General features: G+C 42.7%; 1 protein-coding gene across 2 annotated transcripts in view; it reads right to left on the reverse strand.

The window, feature by feature from the left end:
- Positions 1-383: 383 nt before the first annotated feature.
- Positions 384-18,162, reverse strand: part of STARD13 (StAR related lipid transfer domain containing 13) — a 336,460-nt gene continuing 318,681 nt past the window's right edge. For both annotated transcript variants that reach the window (XM_029602676.1, XM_029602677.1), the window contains exons 13-14: positions 9,294-9,470; positions 384-3,680 (exon numbers count right to left, since the gene is read on the reverse strand). In XM_029602676.1, the coding sequence (XP_029458536.1) occupies positions 3,563-3,680; positions 9,294-9,470 (295 nt within the window). In that variant the 3' untranslated portion in view covers positions 384-3,562. The remainder of the gene's footprint in view (positions 3,681-9,293; positions 9,471-18,162) is intronic.

Here is an 18,162-nt window from a genome sequence, read left to right on the forward strand (position 1 = left end):
GGTTATAGCCCTCAGATTGTGGAGCCTTATTCGATGTGGATTCCACTGCCAGGTTTTTGTGCTGGAATTGGCAAGGTGATATCATGAACATGTCCCGAGGGATGCTGCAAAATTCTAGATCGTATCCTTCTCGATGATGTCCAGTACCCATTTGTCCAATGTGATCTCGACCCACCTCTGATAGAAGAGGAATAGTCGGCCCCCTATCTCCTCATCCCGTGGATGGCTCAGGCAAATTTCATTGGGAAGTTCTGGTCAAACCTGAGTCCAAACCAGTTCCTCTTTTAGGTTGTTGACTCCGAAAGGACTGAGACCTTCCCGAGGGCTTAGATGTCTGAAATGAGTTTCTGTAGGGACGGAAGCGCTGGGCGCACCTGGCCTGACCCCCTATGTGCGAGGGGCGCTGTGACCTCTTTTTTTTTTTTTATCTTCTGGAAGCCGAGGCACTGAAGATTCACCCTACTTACTGGTTAGCTTTTCCAATTTGCTTCCAAATAGAAGGGATCCTTTAAAGGGCATCTTTGTGAGGTTTGCTTTAGAGGTCGCATCCACTGACCAATTTCGCAGCCATAGATGTCTTTTGGCTACCACCACTAAGGTTACTCCTCTGGCTGAAGTATGCACTAAGTTAGAGCTTGCATCTGCTAGAATGCAACCCTGAGCTATCTGCCTCTCTTGAGAGAGGCACATATGAACAAACCACCAGGGCACATCAGGAAGTGATCTGCAGTGTAATTGCTGTCGTGTCAAAGGCTTGCTTAAGCATGGACTCCAACTGCCTATTGTGTGCATCCTTCAAAGCTGCACTTCCCTCTACTGGGATAGTTGCCCCGACTTCCTTTAAAACTGGCAGCACCAGGAAATAGCGAGAGGCTTTCTGTAGAGACACCAGGATGGGATTCCTCTTTGGTTCTGACATAGAGTCTGTGCCGGGAACTTCCAAATTCTTCAGGGTCTGGGAGACCAGGGCTGGCAATTCATCTCTGTGGAAAAACTGTAGCATGGTCTGGTATGGCTCCAGTTCTGAGGGGATTTCCCCAAAATGAGTCTGCATCCCCATCATCGTCCGTGATGTCTGGGTCCCTGTCAGGGCTATTTGAGGTCTTTCCAGCTGGGGCTCAGACCATGCAGGGGCAGCTGACTACGCCTGAACAAAGGCTTGAAGGCCCTGAAAGAATTCCATCCAAGAAAAGGTCACCATGTCCATACCTAGCCCAAGAGGAACTGCCCTCTCACAGGGAGGACGTAGCCCCTGGATTGCTCAGATCTGGGGTGCTACCAGATAAGGTCGTGGCTGACCCATCCTCCAACTGGAAGGGGCTGGGCTTGGAGAAGTTCTGAGAGTCCAGCCCTCCCTGGGCTTCCTCACAGTGCTGACATAGGAAGGATTCTAGGTCAGACTGTGCAGCCCTAATATGGCAGGCAGCACAAAGGGAGTGTCACTTGTGCTTCTTTGTTGCCGGAACCATAGTTAACCGTAACTTGTGTGTATAGCCAGTTAGCGCCTGAGCTCGAGCGCACACAAATCCGCCCTGACGTGTGTAAGTATAAGCAAATGTATACGTGTACTTATGCTCACAGGTATGCTCGCAGGTATGAGCGTGTTAGGAGCACAGGTGTGCGCGCACTTGCGGCCTGCTATGTGGAGTACCCACCGAGTCTGAAGAGGGCCTAGCCCATTGGGGGCTCCTCAACCTGCTTGGAAACCCCCTTTCCTTGCCCTAACGGGATTGGGAGTGTTGTTGGTACGGTGCACTGAGCAAGGAGACTGGAGGAAAGACTTACCAAAGCCCTTTCATGTCTCTGAATCAGAGGAGTTCTTCTTTACTTACCTGGGCTCAGCGCTTACAGGCTGAGTACAGAGACAATCTCCGGCTGTGGGGGGGGAAATGCATGCACACGTATGGCTTACATGTGCCCGCCGTATTTAAAAGCCGCCTACATGCACGTGTATCTCCTGCAGTATACACGATCTCCGGCTGTGGGGGGGAGAGAGGGCATAGGCTGTCACCGCCGCACTCTACTTCCTGCACCCACAGCCTTTCAGCTGCTTCAGCAGCAAAGTCCACGCCGAGAACCGGCTACCGAGATCTTGGAAATTGCCTCAGGAATTCTCAACTGGGAGAGGGACCATTAGGTATCACTGCAGGACAGCGGGGCTCATCTTTCTCCAATTTAAAGGTAGAATTTCCTCTTCCAAAGAGTACTGTGTTCCTGATAGGGAAGGCACAATCCACATCTGCTAGGAGACAGAGAGATACTGAATGGCTGAGGTCACTGCAGGGCTATATCTAGGGTGACATCAGCTTTGAAACCTGACTCTGTCTCCGTCTGCTGGCAGGGGAGCACATAACCCATTGGTCCTGAGTCCATCTGGCAACACGCTAGAAAAGTTTAAAACTTTTGCTAACCCAAACCCTTTTTGTGCCTGTTACTGTGTGTCCAATATAAGTGTAATCATTTTTCTCTGATGCTTGTCCAATATACTAATTAACTGCTTGGATAAAAAATGTGTTAACTATTCCTAAGAAACCTCTTGAAAACAACTTTCTTTTTTTTTTTCATTTACAAAAAATGGATTTAAGAAGGGTTTACAAGAAACATCAGAGTCATTTTTTTTCAGTTTTGAAAAAAGTCTTACATTTACTGAAAATGTAAAGTTACAATACACAGACATGACATCAAGTGAATTTGAATGGCAACATGATTTCTCATTTTGCTTCAAAGGTAAATCTCTTGACTCAAATAAGGAAGAACAGCTAATTGGGAGTACTGCCAAAGAATGGAGATGTTAATCATCATCATCCTAAAACATACTGAAAGCTGCTTTGTGCATATTTGAAACAGTCACTGGCTCCATTTTGGGATCCATTATGGCTCATTTGTACTGAAGGTTTATATAGCACTGTTGTATATTCTTCCCCAACTTTTGGGCTCCTGTAGAGTTACGGTTTGAAATAAAGAAGCTATTTTCTTTCTTAGTTCTGAGCAAACCACACATATTCCATATCATATAGCTTTGTGTCAATATTTATTAAAAAAAAACCCCTGATTATGTGACTGTAAGAAGTCACTGGGAGCAAAGTGGCAAGAAGAATTAAACGTAAGATCAAGTTAATGCAGGCTGACTTTTTTTTCCCTAAATGAACTAAAATATGTACAAAATAATTAGTTATATGTACAGTATATATAGCTATACAGAAATACATATATATATTACCCATACAGCATATTTTATTTACAATTAATATGCTTCTTAGAAGCATTCAATATTAAAATTAAGTAATACACAGATGATATTCTGTATTGAAAAATGATAACGCTCTGGAAAGGTTAAAAAGATTTAGCTCAATGACTGAAATTAATATTAAAGGGCTGAGATAGTAAAAGTGCGAAGTTCTCTCTTGGTGAAGGAATGTCCCACACGGCATCCTTCCTTACCACGTGATGTAATCTTGATGCTGGTAGGAAACCCTCTCTCTGATACAGTCTCAAGTCTTTATTTGGGGGCCTGGTTTTCATTCACTCATTTTTTATGTGATTCTTTTGGGTAAACAAGTTCTTAGATTTTGGTTTCTGGTCCCTCAGAAGTGAAAAGCTGAAATGAGTTTCTGATCCTGGCAACCTCTGCTGCACAAAGATGACCAAAGGCCTTGTTGTACCACTCCAGGCAGTGCCCTCTACAGAGAAAAAGGAACAAAGCTAGTGAAAAAAAATGTTTTTTTCATAATGCTTATAAAGGAATATTTAGTAAAACTCAACGATACACAACTAATTAGCCTGATTTTTTTTAGTCTCATGTTAGGGTATTGTAAAAATGAGAAACAGGCCAATTCGACCTTTATGCACAAGTGCTAGGTGCTAGTAAGAGATTAAACTGAAGGCCATTTTTCTTGTGAAGCAGTATCACCTAAACTTTTCTAAATACAGTAAAATAGCCAGCAGAACATTTCATTCCCTTACAATGGGCTATCTTTTTATATTTAAAATCCTAGAGTTAGGAGTACTAGGAAATTATGTGACCAACATAATTCAGAGCAGTTACATAGCTCGTGCTTCCACAAGTACATATTGCAATGAAGCCGGATACAATACTTAGTAGGGGGCAAGAATCGGACATAAAGTCGCCTCAGTATGACAATAAGTCACGGTACCTGGGATTCATGGTATCTCAAGGCCTACAATAGATTGCTTTTCTTTAAGAGGTACCAAAAGTACAGCTGATATATAATGAGTATTAAATTCTAATCTGCAAAATAAACCTGATGCATGCCAGTTCAAGAGCTGCCATGTCTCAGGCTGCTGTTAATCACAGGTATGGGCATGCCCTGACTTGCTTTCATGTTGGACAGTAGTTTTGCAAATTAGAAATTAAAACTCTTTTTCAGCTTAAAGGAGCTGATTAAAAACATTACTATGAAAACAACTAAAAACCCCAAAACAAAACCTACAAAAATGTGCTGGTTCAATCTGAGGTGCCCCTTTAAGCCTGAAGGAATGCCACTGCAAGCCCGTGAACATGTTTCCACTTTTGAAAGGCTACTGATTGTTGCACTATTTGTGCGGATACAAAATTCCTGTAATTTTTGGTACAGGTCATTTGCATTCCATACAAAGCTGCTTGAAATCAGGTCCCTGCTAAGGACCCCCCTTCCCCCTGAGGAAACCCGGCATACACTTTTGCACTGTTAGAAACTCAAGCGTGGCACATTCCTGATTATATGTGCTTGATATTTTTATTAGCTCTAATTTTCTTCTACCATGTTCTTTGGCGGTTTTACCCAGCTCATGAGCTCTACCCTCTCTGTTAGTGGCACAGTCACAAAACAACAGAGACCATGATCTCCCTCTGAAAAGTACTGTCTCAACACAAAAATTATGTTTGTGAGCTAGGTTGCTGGGGAAAAAGGTAATATTACTTCGATGGATGGATCCACAGGGACCAAGTCATGAACATTGGTTACAAAAACTGATGCACTTATGCTCTCTAGACTAGAGTAAGCAATAGCTAGAACCACATCTCACAAGAATCTAGACGCTAACCGCTTCATTTGGGACCCTTTATTAACATACCTCTCGCCACAAGTCTCATTGCCATTATCCCAACATAATACCGCAACTGCTAATGCACTCGATACGAATGTATTTCTTTACCTAGGTGGCTAGGTCTCACACCTTATCGGTCCTGCCGCCACCTTTCCCAGGGATTAACTGCAGGGCTTCCCTTCTAGATATGGGACCAGAGCCTATAGATAACTGTGGACCTAAAGGACCTTAAATGCTGGCTAGGAGCTGCGAAGGTACTACAATATTGGAGTTATGATTAATGCAGTACCTGTGTGACTCCTTGGATATTGTCTTGGAATGTATGTCTAGAGTGTCTAAACTGCTTAGCCTTTGCTCATTCGATTTATGTCGCCAAGTGAATCGCATGTTATATAATTGCTAATGCACTCGTCTTGTAATTGAACACATCAATGGACAGGGACGAAAGATAGACAGAGGAAAGGGGGGTTCAAGAGAAGGGTTGGGAAGGGGGAGGGGAAGGCTGACTAAGGAAAATTTATTGTACTATGTTACTCATGTTATGGTTATGTATTATAATGTTGAAACTCAATAAACATATTAAACAAACAAACAAAAAAGAAATTATGTTGGTGCATGCAGTGGAGGAATATTATGATCTTAACAGTTCACAACAATGAATCCTGCAATGTGGGCAACTGTGAATTTTCGTCTTAAATTAGCCACATTATATCCATTTATGGGCATGTTAACACACTACTTTGAGGGTAAAAGTCTGTGGTAGTGTGTTAATATTAAACGTCCCAGATTTGTCTTGTACTACTGCCTTTTCCTAGAGCTAATCAGCTTTACCAGAGCTGTAAGATTTCAGAACTGGGATACAACATGTAACACATCCACTTTCAGACCGATACAGTACAGTGCGCTCCGGTGGAGCGCACTGTTAACCCAAGTTTGGACGCGCGTTTTCAACGTGCTAGCTTTACCCCTTATTCAGTAAGGGGTAAAGCTAGCGCATCGAAAACGCGCATCCAAACCCCCCCCCCCCCCAAACTAATAGCGCCCGCAACATGCAAATGCATGTTAATGGCCCTATTAGTTATTCCCGCGTGATTCACTAAGTAAAATGTGCAGCCAAGCCGCACATTTTGCTTTCAGAAATTAGCGCCTACTCAAAGGTAGGCGTTAATTTCTGCCGGCACCGGGAAAGTGTATAGAAAAGCAGTAAAAACTGCTTTTCTGTACACCCTCCGACTTAATATCATGGTGATATTAAGTCGGAGGTCCCAAAGTAAAAAATAATTAAAAATAAAAAAATAAAAATCGGCCCGCGGCTTGAAAACCGGACGCCCAATTTTGCCGGCATCTGGTTTCCAAAGCCGTGGCTGTCAGCGGGTTTGAGAACAGACACCGGCAAAATTGAGCGTTGGCTGTCAAACTCGCTGACAGCTGCCGCTTCTGTCAAAAAAGAGGCGCTAGGGATGTGCTAGTGTCCCTAGCGCCTCTTTTTACCGCGGGCCTTCATTTAAATATTGAATTGCGCGTACAGGAGAGCGGGCGCTTGCCCGCTCTCCCGCGACTTTTACTGAATTGGCCTGTTTATTGGGGAAATTTCTTCATTGCCTGCATTGCTGAAGCTACGTTTTACCCACGGTCTTTGCACAGATTTTCAGTGAAAGTACTTGCATATTTCATTGCTGCAGTGTTTGCACTTAATTTTCCTGTGGATACTTTTCCATAGGAAAAAATGTGCGTGTGGATTTAAAAATGCAAACATGCCCTGATCTAAACACGCCTGTGGAAACGCCTCCTCCCAATGCAGCCAAAATTGCATTGTGGAGCTGTTTCAGCTAGGCAGGTTTCAGACAGACCTTTTACCTGGATAAATCAGTACTTAACTGGATAAATGGCTTTTGAAAATTTCTCTCCACCAGGGTAATTTTCAAAGGGCCTTCTGAAGTTAAAGAAGTGTTTTAACCACAGAAATAGCCTTTTAGAAAATTGTACGACTGATACACGTGTAAAAACACACATGTTGGGGGTAATTTTCAAAAGGATTTTCAAATTTAAATCTGGGTTTTACACATGTAAATGCACTTTACCCGTGTAAGTGGGCTTTTGAAAATTGCTACCATATATGCCATTGAATTGTCCATAGGATAATCACATGTAAATGCACTTAAAGCGGATACAATACTAGGTTACATTTACATGTGTAACTCCTTTGAAAATTACCTCCTTTAGGATGCACCGGGGAGAAGAATTCCAAAAGTGAAGTCAGGGTGCATACTTTTTAATAGCATGTATGCAAATTTTGGTTGCAAAACTATATGCCAAATAGCAGGTGTAATTGTGTGCATGTCATTTTGTCGGGATTATTTTTCGAAATAAAGCAAATGTTGCTTACCTGTAACAGGTGTTCTCACAGGACAGCAGGATGTTAGTCCTCACATATGGGTGACATCACAGGATGGAGCCCTGTATGGAAAACTTTTCTGTCAAAGTTTCCACAAAGCTTTGACTGACACTGGCACATTGAGTGCACTGAGCATGTTCAGCCTGCAATTATCCCTGTGAGCCATAGGTGTCTCCCTCAGTCTTGTCTTATAGCTAAAAGCGCAAGCGAAACTAAAATAAAAGTAAAAACGTATACAGACCCAACTCCGCGGGATGGCGGGTGGGTTTCGTGAGGACTAACATCCTGCTATCCTGTGAGAACACCTGTTACAGGTAAGCAACACTTGCTTTCTCACAGGACAAGCAGGATGGTAGTCCTCACAAATGGGTGAGTACCGAGCTGAGGATGCCTGATAGTGCACGAAATGCACCCAAGACGCGTGAAAGGTGCAATGACGGGGGTGGAATTTGGAACAGAGGGCATCCTGAAACCCTTAACGGGTTGGTGGAAGGTAGGTATCTATGGGAACGATGTGACATCGAATAATCGAAAAAACATTGTTGGTATTGGAAAAATGATACCGGCATCGATGGAGTCGATGACCGCATCGATAGGAACATCGAAGATACCGATGGAAACGACGTGGGCATTGAGGGCATCGATGTATGGAGGCGGGCACCGAGGGCATTGGTAGCATGGCCATGGGCATCGACGGCATGGCCACGGACATCGACGGTATCGATTGGATCGACTTGGGCAGCAATGGCATCGATGCCACGGATGTGGGCATCGATGCCACGGACATAGGCATCGACGCCATGGACGTAGGCACCGATGGCCACCGATGGAATCGACCTGGCATCGATGCCCATCGATGGAAAGGATGGCATCCATAAAATAAAGGATGGCATCGATGGAAATGATCCTGGCATTGATGGAAGTGCCCCAGGTGACGGTGGCATCGACCCGGGCATGGATGACACTGACGAGACAAGGTGTATGTCGATGGCATCCATCCGGGCAATGATGGCACTGATGAAACCCAAGGAAAAATCAGTGCCATGGATGAAAAAACATGAATGGCACTGTTAGAAAAGATGCAGGGACAATGGCATCAGAGTACCACTGGGGGAGGGGTACCGATGGCATCTAAGAATCCAGGACGGTCCGAAGGGGTACCGGTAGCGATGGGGCATCGACTGCGCGAGGGTACCGAAGAATCAAAGGACCTGAATCTACAGGGGCCCTGGCAGCAACGGAAACCGTGGAAGTCCCTGTCCCACTAGTGCTAATAACCAGGCAGAATGTCACAGAGGGGCACTCGCAGGCTGTGTGTGGATAACTGAAAACATAGGGAGAGGGTAGGCCGCAGTCGGATGGCAGGCCAGTGAGGTGACAGGAACCGACCGAAAAACAGGGCATAGTATTCACCGAGCGTCGAATAAATGTACGCGAAGGGAGACCCGTGCAGGGAAAAAGTGTTTGTGAAGTAAAAGTTTAAGTGTTTCCATAAGGAAAAAGTGTTAGAATTTCTCACAGAGCTCCTAACCGCTATGCTTACTGCAGAGCGGAAAAAAAAGACTGAGGGAGACACCTGTGGCTCACAGGGATAATTGCAGGCTGAGCATGCTCAGTGCACTCAGTGTGCCAGTGTCAGTCAAAGCTTTGTAGAAAATTTGACAGAAACGTTTTCCATACAGGGCTCCATCCTGTGATGTCACCCATATGTGAGGACTACCATCCTGCTTGTCCTGTGAGAAAAGAATATATATACTTTCACTTTGAATATCACTGTATAGATTTTGGGTAATACGCACCCTCAGATTTCATACCAGCTGAAAATGACCCCCTATATAGTTTGGGTACTTACTTCATGTCGATCCGGCATATGTGCGTCAGTCTGGATTTTCCAGAGCCACAAGGTTCTATTAAGTACTGCGAATCCAGCACTGCTGCTCTTACTCCACCTACAACTGGTGTGTCTTCATGCTCTATAGAGACAGTCACCAGCGTGCATGTTCCCTTGGGCAAATCCATCCTCCATGTCCTATTGTAAATGCAAAAAAAAAAAAAGTAAACAATACGGGTACATACAAGCTACCGTATTTTTCGTTCCATAAGATGCACTTTTCCCCCCCCAAAAGTGGGGGGAAAATGTCTGTGCGTCTTATGGAGTGAATATGAAAAAAAAAAAACTAACTACAACCAATGATTTTTTTGTCCCAATTCCCTATTCCAACCCTTTAAATTTAATTAACTACAACTCCCCACTCTCCTGACCCCCCCAAGACTTGCCAAAAGTCCCTGGTGGTCCAGCGGGGGTCCGGAGCGATCCTACCATGCTCCCACCATGTGACAGAGGCCGACCAATGGCACCGGTAGCCCCTGTGACATAGTAAGGGCAAAGGCTATCGGCCCCTGTCACATGGTAGGATCGCTCTGGACCCCCGCTGGACCACCAGGGACTTTTGGAAAGTCTTGGGGGGGGGGGGGGGGGTCAGGAGGGTGGGGGTTGTAGTTAATTGAATTTAAAGGGTTGGGATGGGGAATGGGGACAAAAAAAAACCATTTTAGGCCCTACCCTAATTTGCTCCATAAGACGCAGAGATGCCCAGGAACAGAGCCGGTTTAGAACACCATTTTTTTTTTTAATTTTCCCGCTCTGAATCCTAGGTGCGTCTTATGGAGCGAAAAATACGGTAATTAACAAAAAATACGGTAATTAACAAAAATACGGTAATTAACAAATACAGCTATGCTGAAAATTGCATAATATGTAAAGGCTTCTCGTTGATTTTCTGATATTTCTTGCTTTATTTCCATTTGGTATTATTTGCTTGTTTACCTTTTTACTACAATTAATTTGTCCCTGACAGGTTCATTGGATTGGATCAAGCTACAGGATCTCATCTATCCCCAGGTGTGAAGGGTCAGTGCAGAGTGATTACAGCCATAAATCAATGAAATTCTACAGGAAATAGTTCTAAATAATTGGTCACAATTATTCTGGTCTTAATAAAAACTGTTCTGGTCATCCCATCTGAAATAGACCATACTAGCCTAGAAAAGGTATAGAAATGAGCAACTAAAATTAGAAATTTGGAAATGGACAATTTGCATGCGAGGAAACTCAAAAATAGGCCTTATTACCTTGAAAAAGAAACCCCTGAGGAGAGATATGAAAGCTATAGAAAATGTAAATAAGAAACTATTATTCACCAAGGGACCTATGTACTAACCTGCACTAAATTTAACACATTCATAAAATACCATGACATTTACTAAAATTACACCTTGTGTGATAAGCCTCAATAATGCCATTAAGTAAAATAATGTAGTTTTTTCTTATTTTTAGTGTCTCTGCCTATGCAAAATCTGTAAATACTGTGGTTATGAGCTTACTACTCATTACCACAATATTTACTATAATGCAGCAGTTTTACTATAGTTACACTGCCCAAGAAAATTTACCATCTCTTACTGACATGTCATTGACTGTTAGTTAACTGTAGGGGGAGGCAGTGTCCTGAGCTTCCATCTCAGAGGTTAAGGTCACATACCCATCCTATCCCATGCTAATAACACTCTCAAACCCTTTTCTTCCCTTTCAATCAGCCTCTTAAATAAATTTAAAAAAAAATCCCAATTCCTTCCCTTCCCTTCCTTTCCATCCATCCCTCGCAAGCAAAAAAAATGGCCTAGTTCTGCCCTAGGTAGAAGATCCATCATTTATGGTTCAAAGTTTGAAGTAAATTTCTGATTTCCCACAAACTTCTGTCAAGTAGCAAAACTTCTTCAAAATATTTTTAATGTCCCAAGGGCCTTCTGTATAATTTTGAATAAGCTGGCCAGTTTCACCCTTCTAGTAAAACTACTATTAAAATTATTTGATAGCCTCATTCAACTAATTCTATATGGCTATGAGAATGTAGTCTAGAATCTATACAGGAAGGGACAGAATATCAATATAAATCTTGCATCACCAATCCTGTAACACACTGCATCCACAGAAATTCCTCCAACAGCGGAGCTTGGATGTTTCCCTTGCAACTCTTCATACAAAAAATATTTTCAAATTCTGGATTCACCTCAGTAATCACAGCACAAATACCTTCCACTGCCAGACACATTGTGAACTAACAAAACCCCTAAAAAAAAAGTCACTCAAAGTCTATACAGCAAACCTATAAGAACATAAGAAATTGCCATGCTGGGTCAGACCAAGGGTCCATGAAGCCCAGCCACCTGTTTCCAACAGAGGCCAAACCAGGCCACAAGAACCTGGCAATTACCCAAACACTAAGAAGATCCCATGCTACTGATGCAATTAATAACAGTGGCAATTCCCTAAATAAACTTGTTTAATAGCAGTTAATGGACTTCTCTTCCAAGAACTTATCCAAACCTTTTTTGAACCCAGCTATACTAACTACAATAGCCACATCCTCTGGCAACAAATTCCAGAGCTTTATTGTGCGTTGAGTAAAAAAGAATTTTCTCTGATTAGTCTTAAATGTGCTACTTGCTAACTTTATGGAATGCCCCCTAGTCCTTCTATTATTCGAAAGTGTAAATAACCGATTCACATCTACTCTTTCAAGACCTCTCATGATCTAAGACCTCTATCATATCCCCCCTCAGCCGTCTCTTCTCCAAGCTGAACAGCCCTAACCTCTTCAGCCTTTCCTCATAGGGGAGCTGTTCTATCCCCTTTATCATTTTTGGTTGCCCTTCTCTATAGCTTCTCCATCGCAACTATGTCTTTTTTGAGATGCAGGACCAGAATTGTACACAGTATTCAAGGTGCGGTCTCACCATGGAGCGATATAGAGGCATTATCACATTTTCTGTTCTATTAACCATTCCCTTCCTAATAATTCCTAACATTCTGTTTGCTTTTTTGACTGCTGCAGCACACTGAGCCGAAGATTTTAAAGTATTCCACTATGATGCCTAGATCTTTTTCCTGGGTGGTAGCTCCTAATATGGAACCTAACATCGTGTAACTACAGCAAGGGTTATTTTTCCCTTTATGCAACACCTTGAACTTGTCCACATTAAATTTCATCTGCCATTTGGATGCCCAATCTTCCCGTATTGCAAGGTCCTCCTGTAACGTATCACAATCCGCTTGTGATTTAATTACTCTGAATAATTTTGTATCTGCAAATTTGATTACCTCACTTGTCATATTCCTTTCCAGATCATTTATATATATATTGAAAAGCACGGGTCCAAGTACAGATCCCTGAGGCACTCCACTGTTTACCCTTTTCCACTGAGAAAATTGACCATTTAATCCTACTCTCTGTTTCCTGTCTTTTAACCAGTTTGTAATCCACGAAAGGACAGCAATAACACCAAGGACTCAAATAACAAGAACCCTACCTGTGAAAAAGGAGGTCTGTAAATATTAGGCTGGGTCCCAGAATACCAATATACCACCTAAACCCAATTGCTATACCGGTAGATCCCTACACAGACACTACAAGCTAGCAGAATCTCTCACCTTGGTCACATGCACAGAGCAGAGACCTATCTGTTACGCGTGTTACGCGTTCCAATGGAAAAGGTTTGAAGTTTATGCATCATTAAAACCTTTCAGGTATCTGAAGGTCTATATCATATCTCCCCTGCAACTCCTCTTTCCCAGGGTATACATATTTAGATCCTTTAGCCTCTCCTCATAAGTCTTCTGATACAGACTTCATACTATTTCAGCCACCCTTCTCTGGACCGCCTCTATCTTGTCTCTATCCTTTTTGAGATACGGAGTCCAGAACTCTACACAATACTCCAGGTGAGGCCTCACCAAGGTTCTGTACAAGGGCATTATCACCTCCTTTTTCTTACTGGTTATTCCTCTCTATACAGCCCAGCATTCTTCTGGTTTTAGTTATCGCCTTGTCACACTGTTTCACCATCTTCAGATCATTAGACACTATTATCTCAAGATCCCACTCTTGTTCCATGCACATCAGTCTTTCACCCCCCATCATATCCAGCTTTCTTGGATTACCGCATACCTGATGCATGACACTGCACTTCTTGGCATTGAATCCTAGCTGCCAAATCTTTGACCATTCTTCAAGCTTTCTTAAATCACTTTCATTCTGTCTATTCCTTCAGGTATGTCCACTCTGCTGCAAATCTTAGTATCATCTGCAAATAGCTAAACTTTACCTTCTATCCCTTCCACAATGTCACGTTCACAAAGATATTAAACAGAACTGGTTCCAATATCGACCCATGTGGCATTCCACTTAACAAGGTTGTCTCTTCAGAGTAGGTTCCATTTACTATTACATGCTGTCTCCTATCAGTCAACTAGTTTGTAATCCATGCCACCACTTTGGTACTCACTCTCAAGCTTCTCATTTTATTCACAAGCTTCCTATGCAGGACTGTATCAAAAGGTTTGCTGACATCCAAGTAGATCGCATCGAGTGCTATTCCTTGATCCACTTCTCTAGCCACACAATAAAAAAAAAATCAATCATATTTGTCTGACAGGACCTTTCCCTAGTAAATCCATGTGCCTTGGGTCCAGCAACCCACCCAATTATAGATAGTTTACTATCCTTTCCTTCAGCAGAGTCTCTGTTAATTTCCTCACCACTGAGGTGAGGTTAACCAGCCTGTAGTTTCCAGCCTCCTCCCTGCTACCACTCTTGTGAAGTGGGACCATAATTGCTCTTCTCCAATCCCATGACACTACTGCTGTTTCAGGGATCTATTGAAAAGGTCCTTCAGCGGACCAGCCAGCACTTCTCTGAACTACCTCATCTGGCCCAATGGGATGAACCTCATCTGGCCCAATGGCCTTGTCCACGTTCAGTTTTCCTAGCTCTTCCCATACATTCTCTTCTGTAAACGGAGTTTCATCTATCCCATCTCCATCTACAGTCTTGTCAACCAACAATGGTCCTTTCTCCAGGTCTTCTTTAGTGAACACTGAACTGAAGTATTTGTTTAATATTTCCTCCAATTTTTAGTCTTGCTCCACACATTGATCTTTGCCACCTTTCAATTTCACTATACCACTTCTGGCCTCCCTTCTTTCTCTGATATACCTGAAAAATGTTTTGTCACCTTGCTTTACCTCTTTAGCAATCCTTTCTTCTGCCTGACCTTTTGCTTTCCTTATTTCTTTCTTTGCCTCCTTCAGTTTTAACAGATATTCTTCCCTGTATTTCCTTTTTTGGGATCCTTTATACTTCTTGAATGCTGTTCTTTTTGCCTTTATTTTTTCAGCTATCTCTTTTGAGAAACATATTGCTTTCTTTTTCCTCTTACTCTTGTTTACTTTTCTAACAAATAAAGTTGTTGCCTTTGTAATAGCTCCACTGTAATTTGGCCCAGTGCTGTTCCAACTTACCCATTTTCTCTCTCCAGGTACTTCCCCATTTTGACAAAGACCATATTTGTAAACTTAAAAACTCGGTCTTCGTGCGACTTCTCTGTATCCTATTTGTGATATCGAACCATACCGTTTGATGATCACTGGTGCTCAGGTGTGCCTCTACCCGAACATTAGAGATATTATGACCATTAGTGAGACTAGATCGAGCATCACACACTCCCTTGTGGGTTCCATTACTATTTGTTTAAGCAGAGCTCCTTGAAAGACATCCACCATCTCTCTACTTCTTGTAGATTCCGCATAAGGGATACTCCATTCCACATCTGGCAAATTAAAATCTCCAATGAGAAACACTTCTCTCTTCAATCCCACCTTTTGGATGTCTGAGACAGATTTCAGACCTCTGTTCAGTTCTTCTATTTGAGTTGGTGGCCTGTAGATCACACCAGTAATAAAAGCACCATCTTCTTTTTTTTTTTTTAGGACAGTCCATAATGCTTTTTCTCTACCCCATGTACCTTGCAATTCAGATATTGTTTTTAACATAAAGAACTAATCTTCCCTCTTTTCAGCCCTCTCTGTCCTTCCTTAACAAGTTATAGCTCGGAATGGCCATATCCCATTCATAAGAATCATTGAATCATGTCTCCATAATAGCACTGATGTCAAAGTCCACCTCCATCACTAGGGCATGCAGGTCTGGGATTTTATTGTGGAAACACAGATACAATGGCAGGGATGGACCAAACGGTCCATCCAATTTGCCCAGCAAGCTCACAGCAGCAACTGCCACGCCATGCAATCCCCCCATACCTGACAGCCTCCCAAACCATCAAGCTAGGGGCCTTGTTGGTTGCTGTTTGAGTCCAATTCCCGTCACCTCTTGCTGTTGAAGCAGAGAGAATGTTGGAGTTGCATCAACAGTATGAAGGCTTATTGGTTAAGGGTAGTAACTGCCACACCAGCAAGTTACCCCAATGCACTTTTCTTCATTTCCATTTTCTAATTCCCCTTTTCCTCTTTCTTCCCTGCTGTTAAAGCAGAGAGCAATGTTGGAGTTGCATCAGAAGTATCAGGCTTATTGGTTAACGTGTAGATTTTTAAAGAAGCGCACGCATGCGCATACATGGACACACCAATTTTATAACATGTGTGTGCCAGCGTGCACATATTATAAAATGGTTGGGCTGCGCACGCAAGTGCGGATGGCGTGCGCAAGTGGGGAGGAGGATTTATGCAGTTCCCGCGTGGCGACGCATCAAGGACTTCTGCAGTTCCCTCCCAGTCTACTCCAATTGAGCAGCAGACTGGGAGGGAATTTCCATATTCCCCTGTCTAACCTTCCTTCCCTTTCCCTCTCCTCTCCTCCCCACCCCCTATCCCTATCCTATCTAATCCCCATTTTTTAAAAACTCTTTTGCTCCTCAACAGGAGTTGTAGCAAGTTGCGCACGCCCCCTGGCATAACGCCAAATGGTTGCTGTACTGGCTGCCTCCAGCCCGCCCCTCGGATCGCCCCTCTCTGCCCGGCACTTTGGCATGTAATGGGGGTTACGCGCGTGGCCGGGTCCCTTTAAAGATGCACACGGTACTCGCAAGGCCCGGCCACGCACGTAACCTCTGTTTTTTACACGCATAGGGGAATAAAATTTCAGCCGTAAGGGTTGTAACCCCATGCACTCTTTTCTTCATTTCCATCCTCTAACCTTTAGGGATCCACAGTGTTTATCCCATGCCCCTTTGAAATCTTTCACTGATTTAGTCTTCACCACCTCCTTTGGGAGGCATTCCAGGCATCCACTACCCTCTCTGTGAAGAAATATTTCTTGACGTTGGTTCTGAGTCATCCTCCCTGGAGTTTCATTACATGCCCCCTTGCTCTAATGATTTCTTTCCAACAGAAAAGGTTTGTTGATTGTGCACCATTAAAACCTTTTAGGTATCTGAAGGTCTGTATCATATCCCTCCTTGCACCTCCTCTCTTCCAGGGTATACATATTTAAAATCTTCAATCTCTCCTCATAAGTCCCCCACCATTTTGTTTCCCTTCTCTGGACCGCCTCCATCCTGTCTCTGTCCCTTTTGAGATATGGTCTTCAGAACTGAACACAATACTCCAGGTGCCCAGACTGCGAGCATTTGTGGTCATAGCTTTCCAGTTCCTCTTCCTAGTCACCTTTTCTGCTTTTGTAAACTGATAGATTTTGTTACTTTCTCTTCCCTCTTCCTGTTTTGCCTGGGGCTGACATGCCAATTTCATTGACCAGCTCCTGCCACTCCTCTGTGGGAGATGGGAGAGATATTCTAGATGCTGCAAGGAAGGGGAGGTTATATGAAACTTGGACAATTTCTCTTTCAAGTGTATTAGCTCCTTATTCATAGTAGACAGCTGAAGGCAAATTAGACAATCCTTAATTCACTGAATACTAGGTCTTGGGACACAAGCACCACAATTGCTGCACTGAATAAAATATATTTTGCTAATAGGTACTAATAAAAAAGTTTGAGATTGGTATTTCGGTCCTATATTATTCACTTAACCAAAGTCCTTGGAAAAACTATTTAGTGGTGGGAGGGATAGGGGAGGGTGGGAAGGAATAAACAGCAAAGATAAAAGCAATATACATTGGGAAAAATAAACAAAGTTATATTAAATTAGTCTTTTTAAACGTATCCAAGCAGAAACCAGGTCACATGTGCTTGCTGTCTCTAACTAAAATTTAGTAGTGCTTAGTTGGATACTCCTTGCTGTGCAACTGATTGCACATCACACCCAGAAAGTCTGGTATGGAGAGCCCTGAATTTCTCTTTTAAAAAACACAGAGGGAATTTAAATAATAACTAGCAAGATACCAACACAATACACAAGACACAGTGAGATCCAGCAGAAATAAAAACTTTTATCTATTGGATAATTTGTTTTTTTTAATTATTCAGCCATACACAGGATAGCAGCAAACAGTAGAAATAAGCAATATCTATTGGGAAAACAATATTCCTGCCACACACAAGAACAGATTAAAATCAGCAAAATAAATATTTCAAAACTACTGACAAACAGAACAGCATCTATTAATTAAAGTCATATACATTTTTTTAAATTTCCTAAGCACCAATAAACTAATTCAAAACAGCATATTAAATAAAACCCAATAATTAAAACTAATAAACATTTAAAGAAGCCTCTGTTGTCTATACCTGGGAACTTGATTTCCAGTTACCCTGAGATTATTTAGGATTAGGGGGCTAGGGGAACATTTTCTCTCTCTCATATGTCCATTATCTAGCACACATGTACTATCACATAAACACACATACATGCTCTCATACCCTACCCACACCTCTCTCTCATAGATACATATACACTCTCATACACA

The sequence above is a fragment of the Rhinatrema bivittatum genome, chromosome 5, assembly GCF_901001135.1.
Source record: "Rhinatrema bivittatum chromosome 5, aRhiBiv1.1, whole genome shotgun sequence".
In the NCBI taxonomy this organism is placed as follows: Eukaryota; Metazoa; Chordata; class Amphibia; order Gymnophiona; family Rhinatrematidae; genus Rhinatrema; species Rhinatrema bivittatum.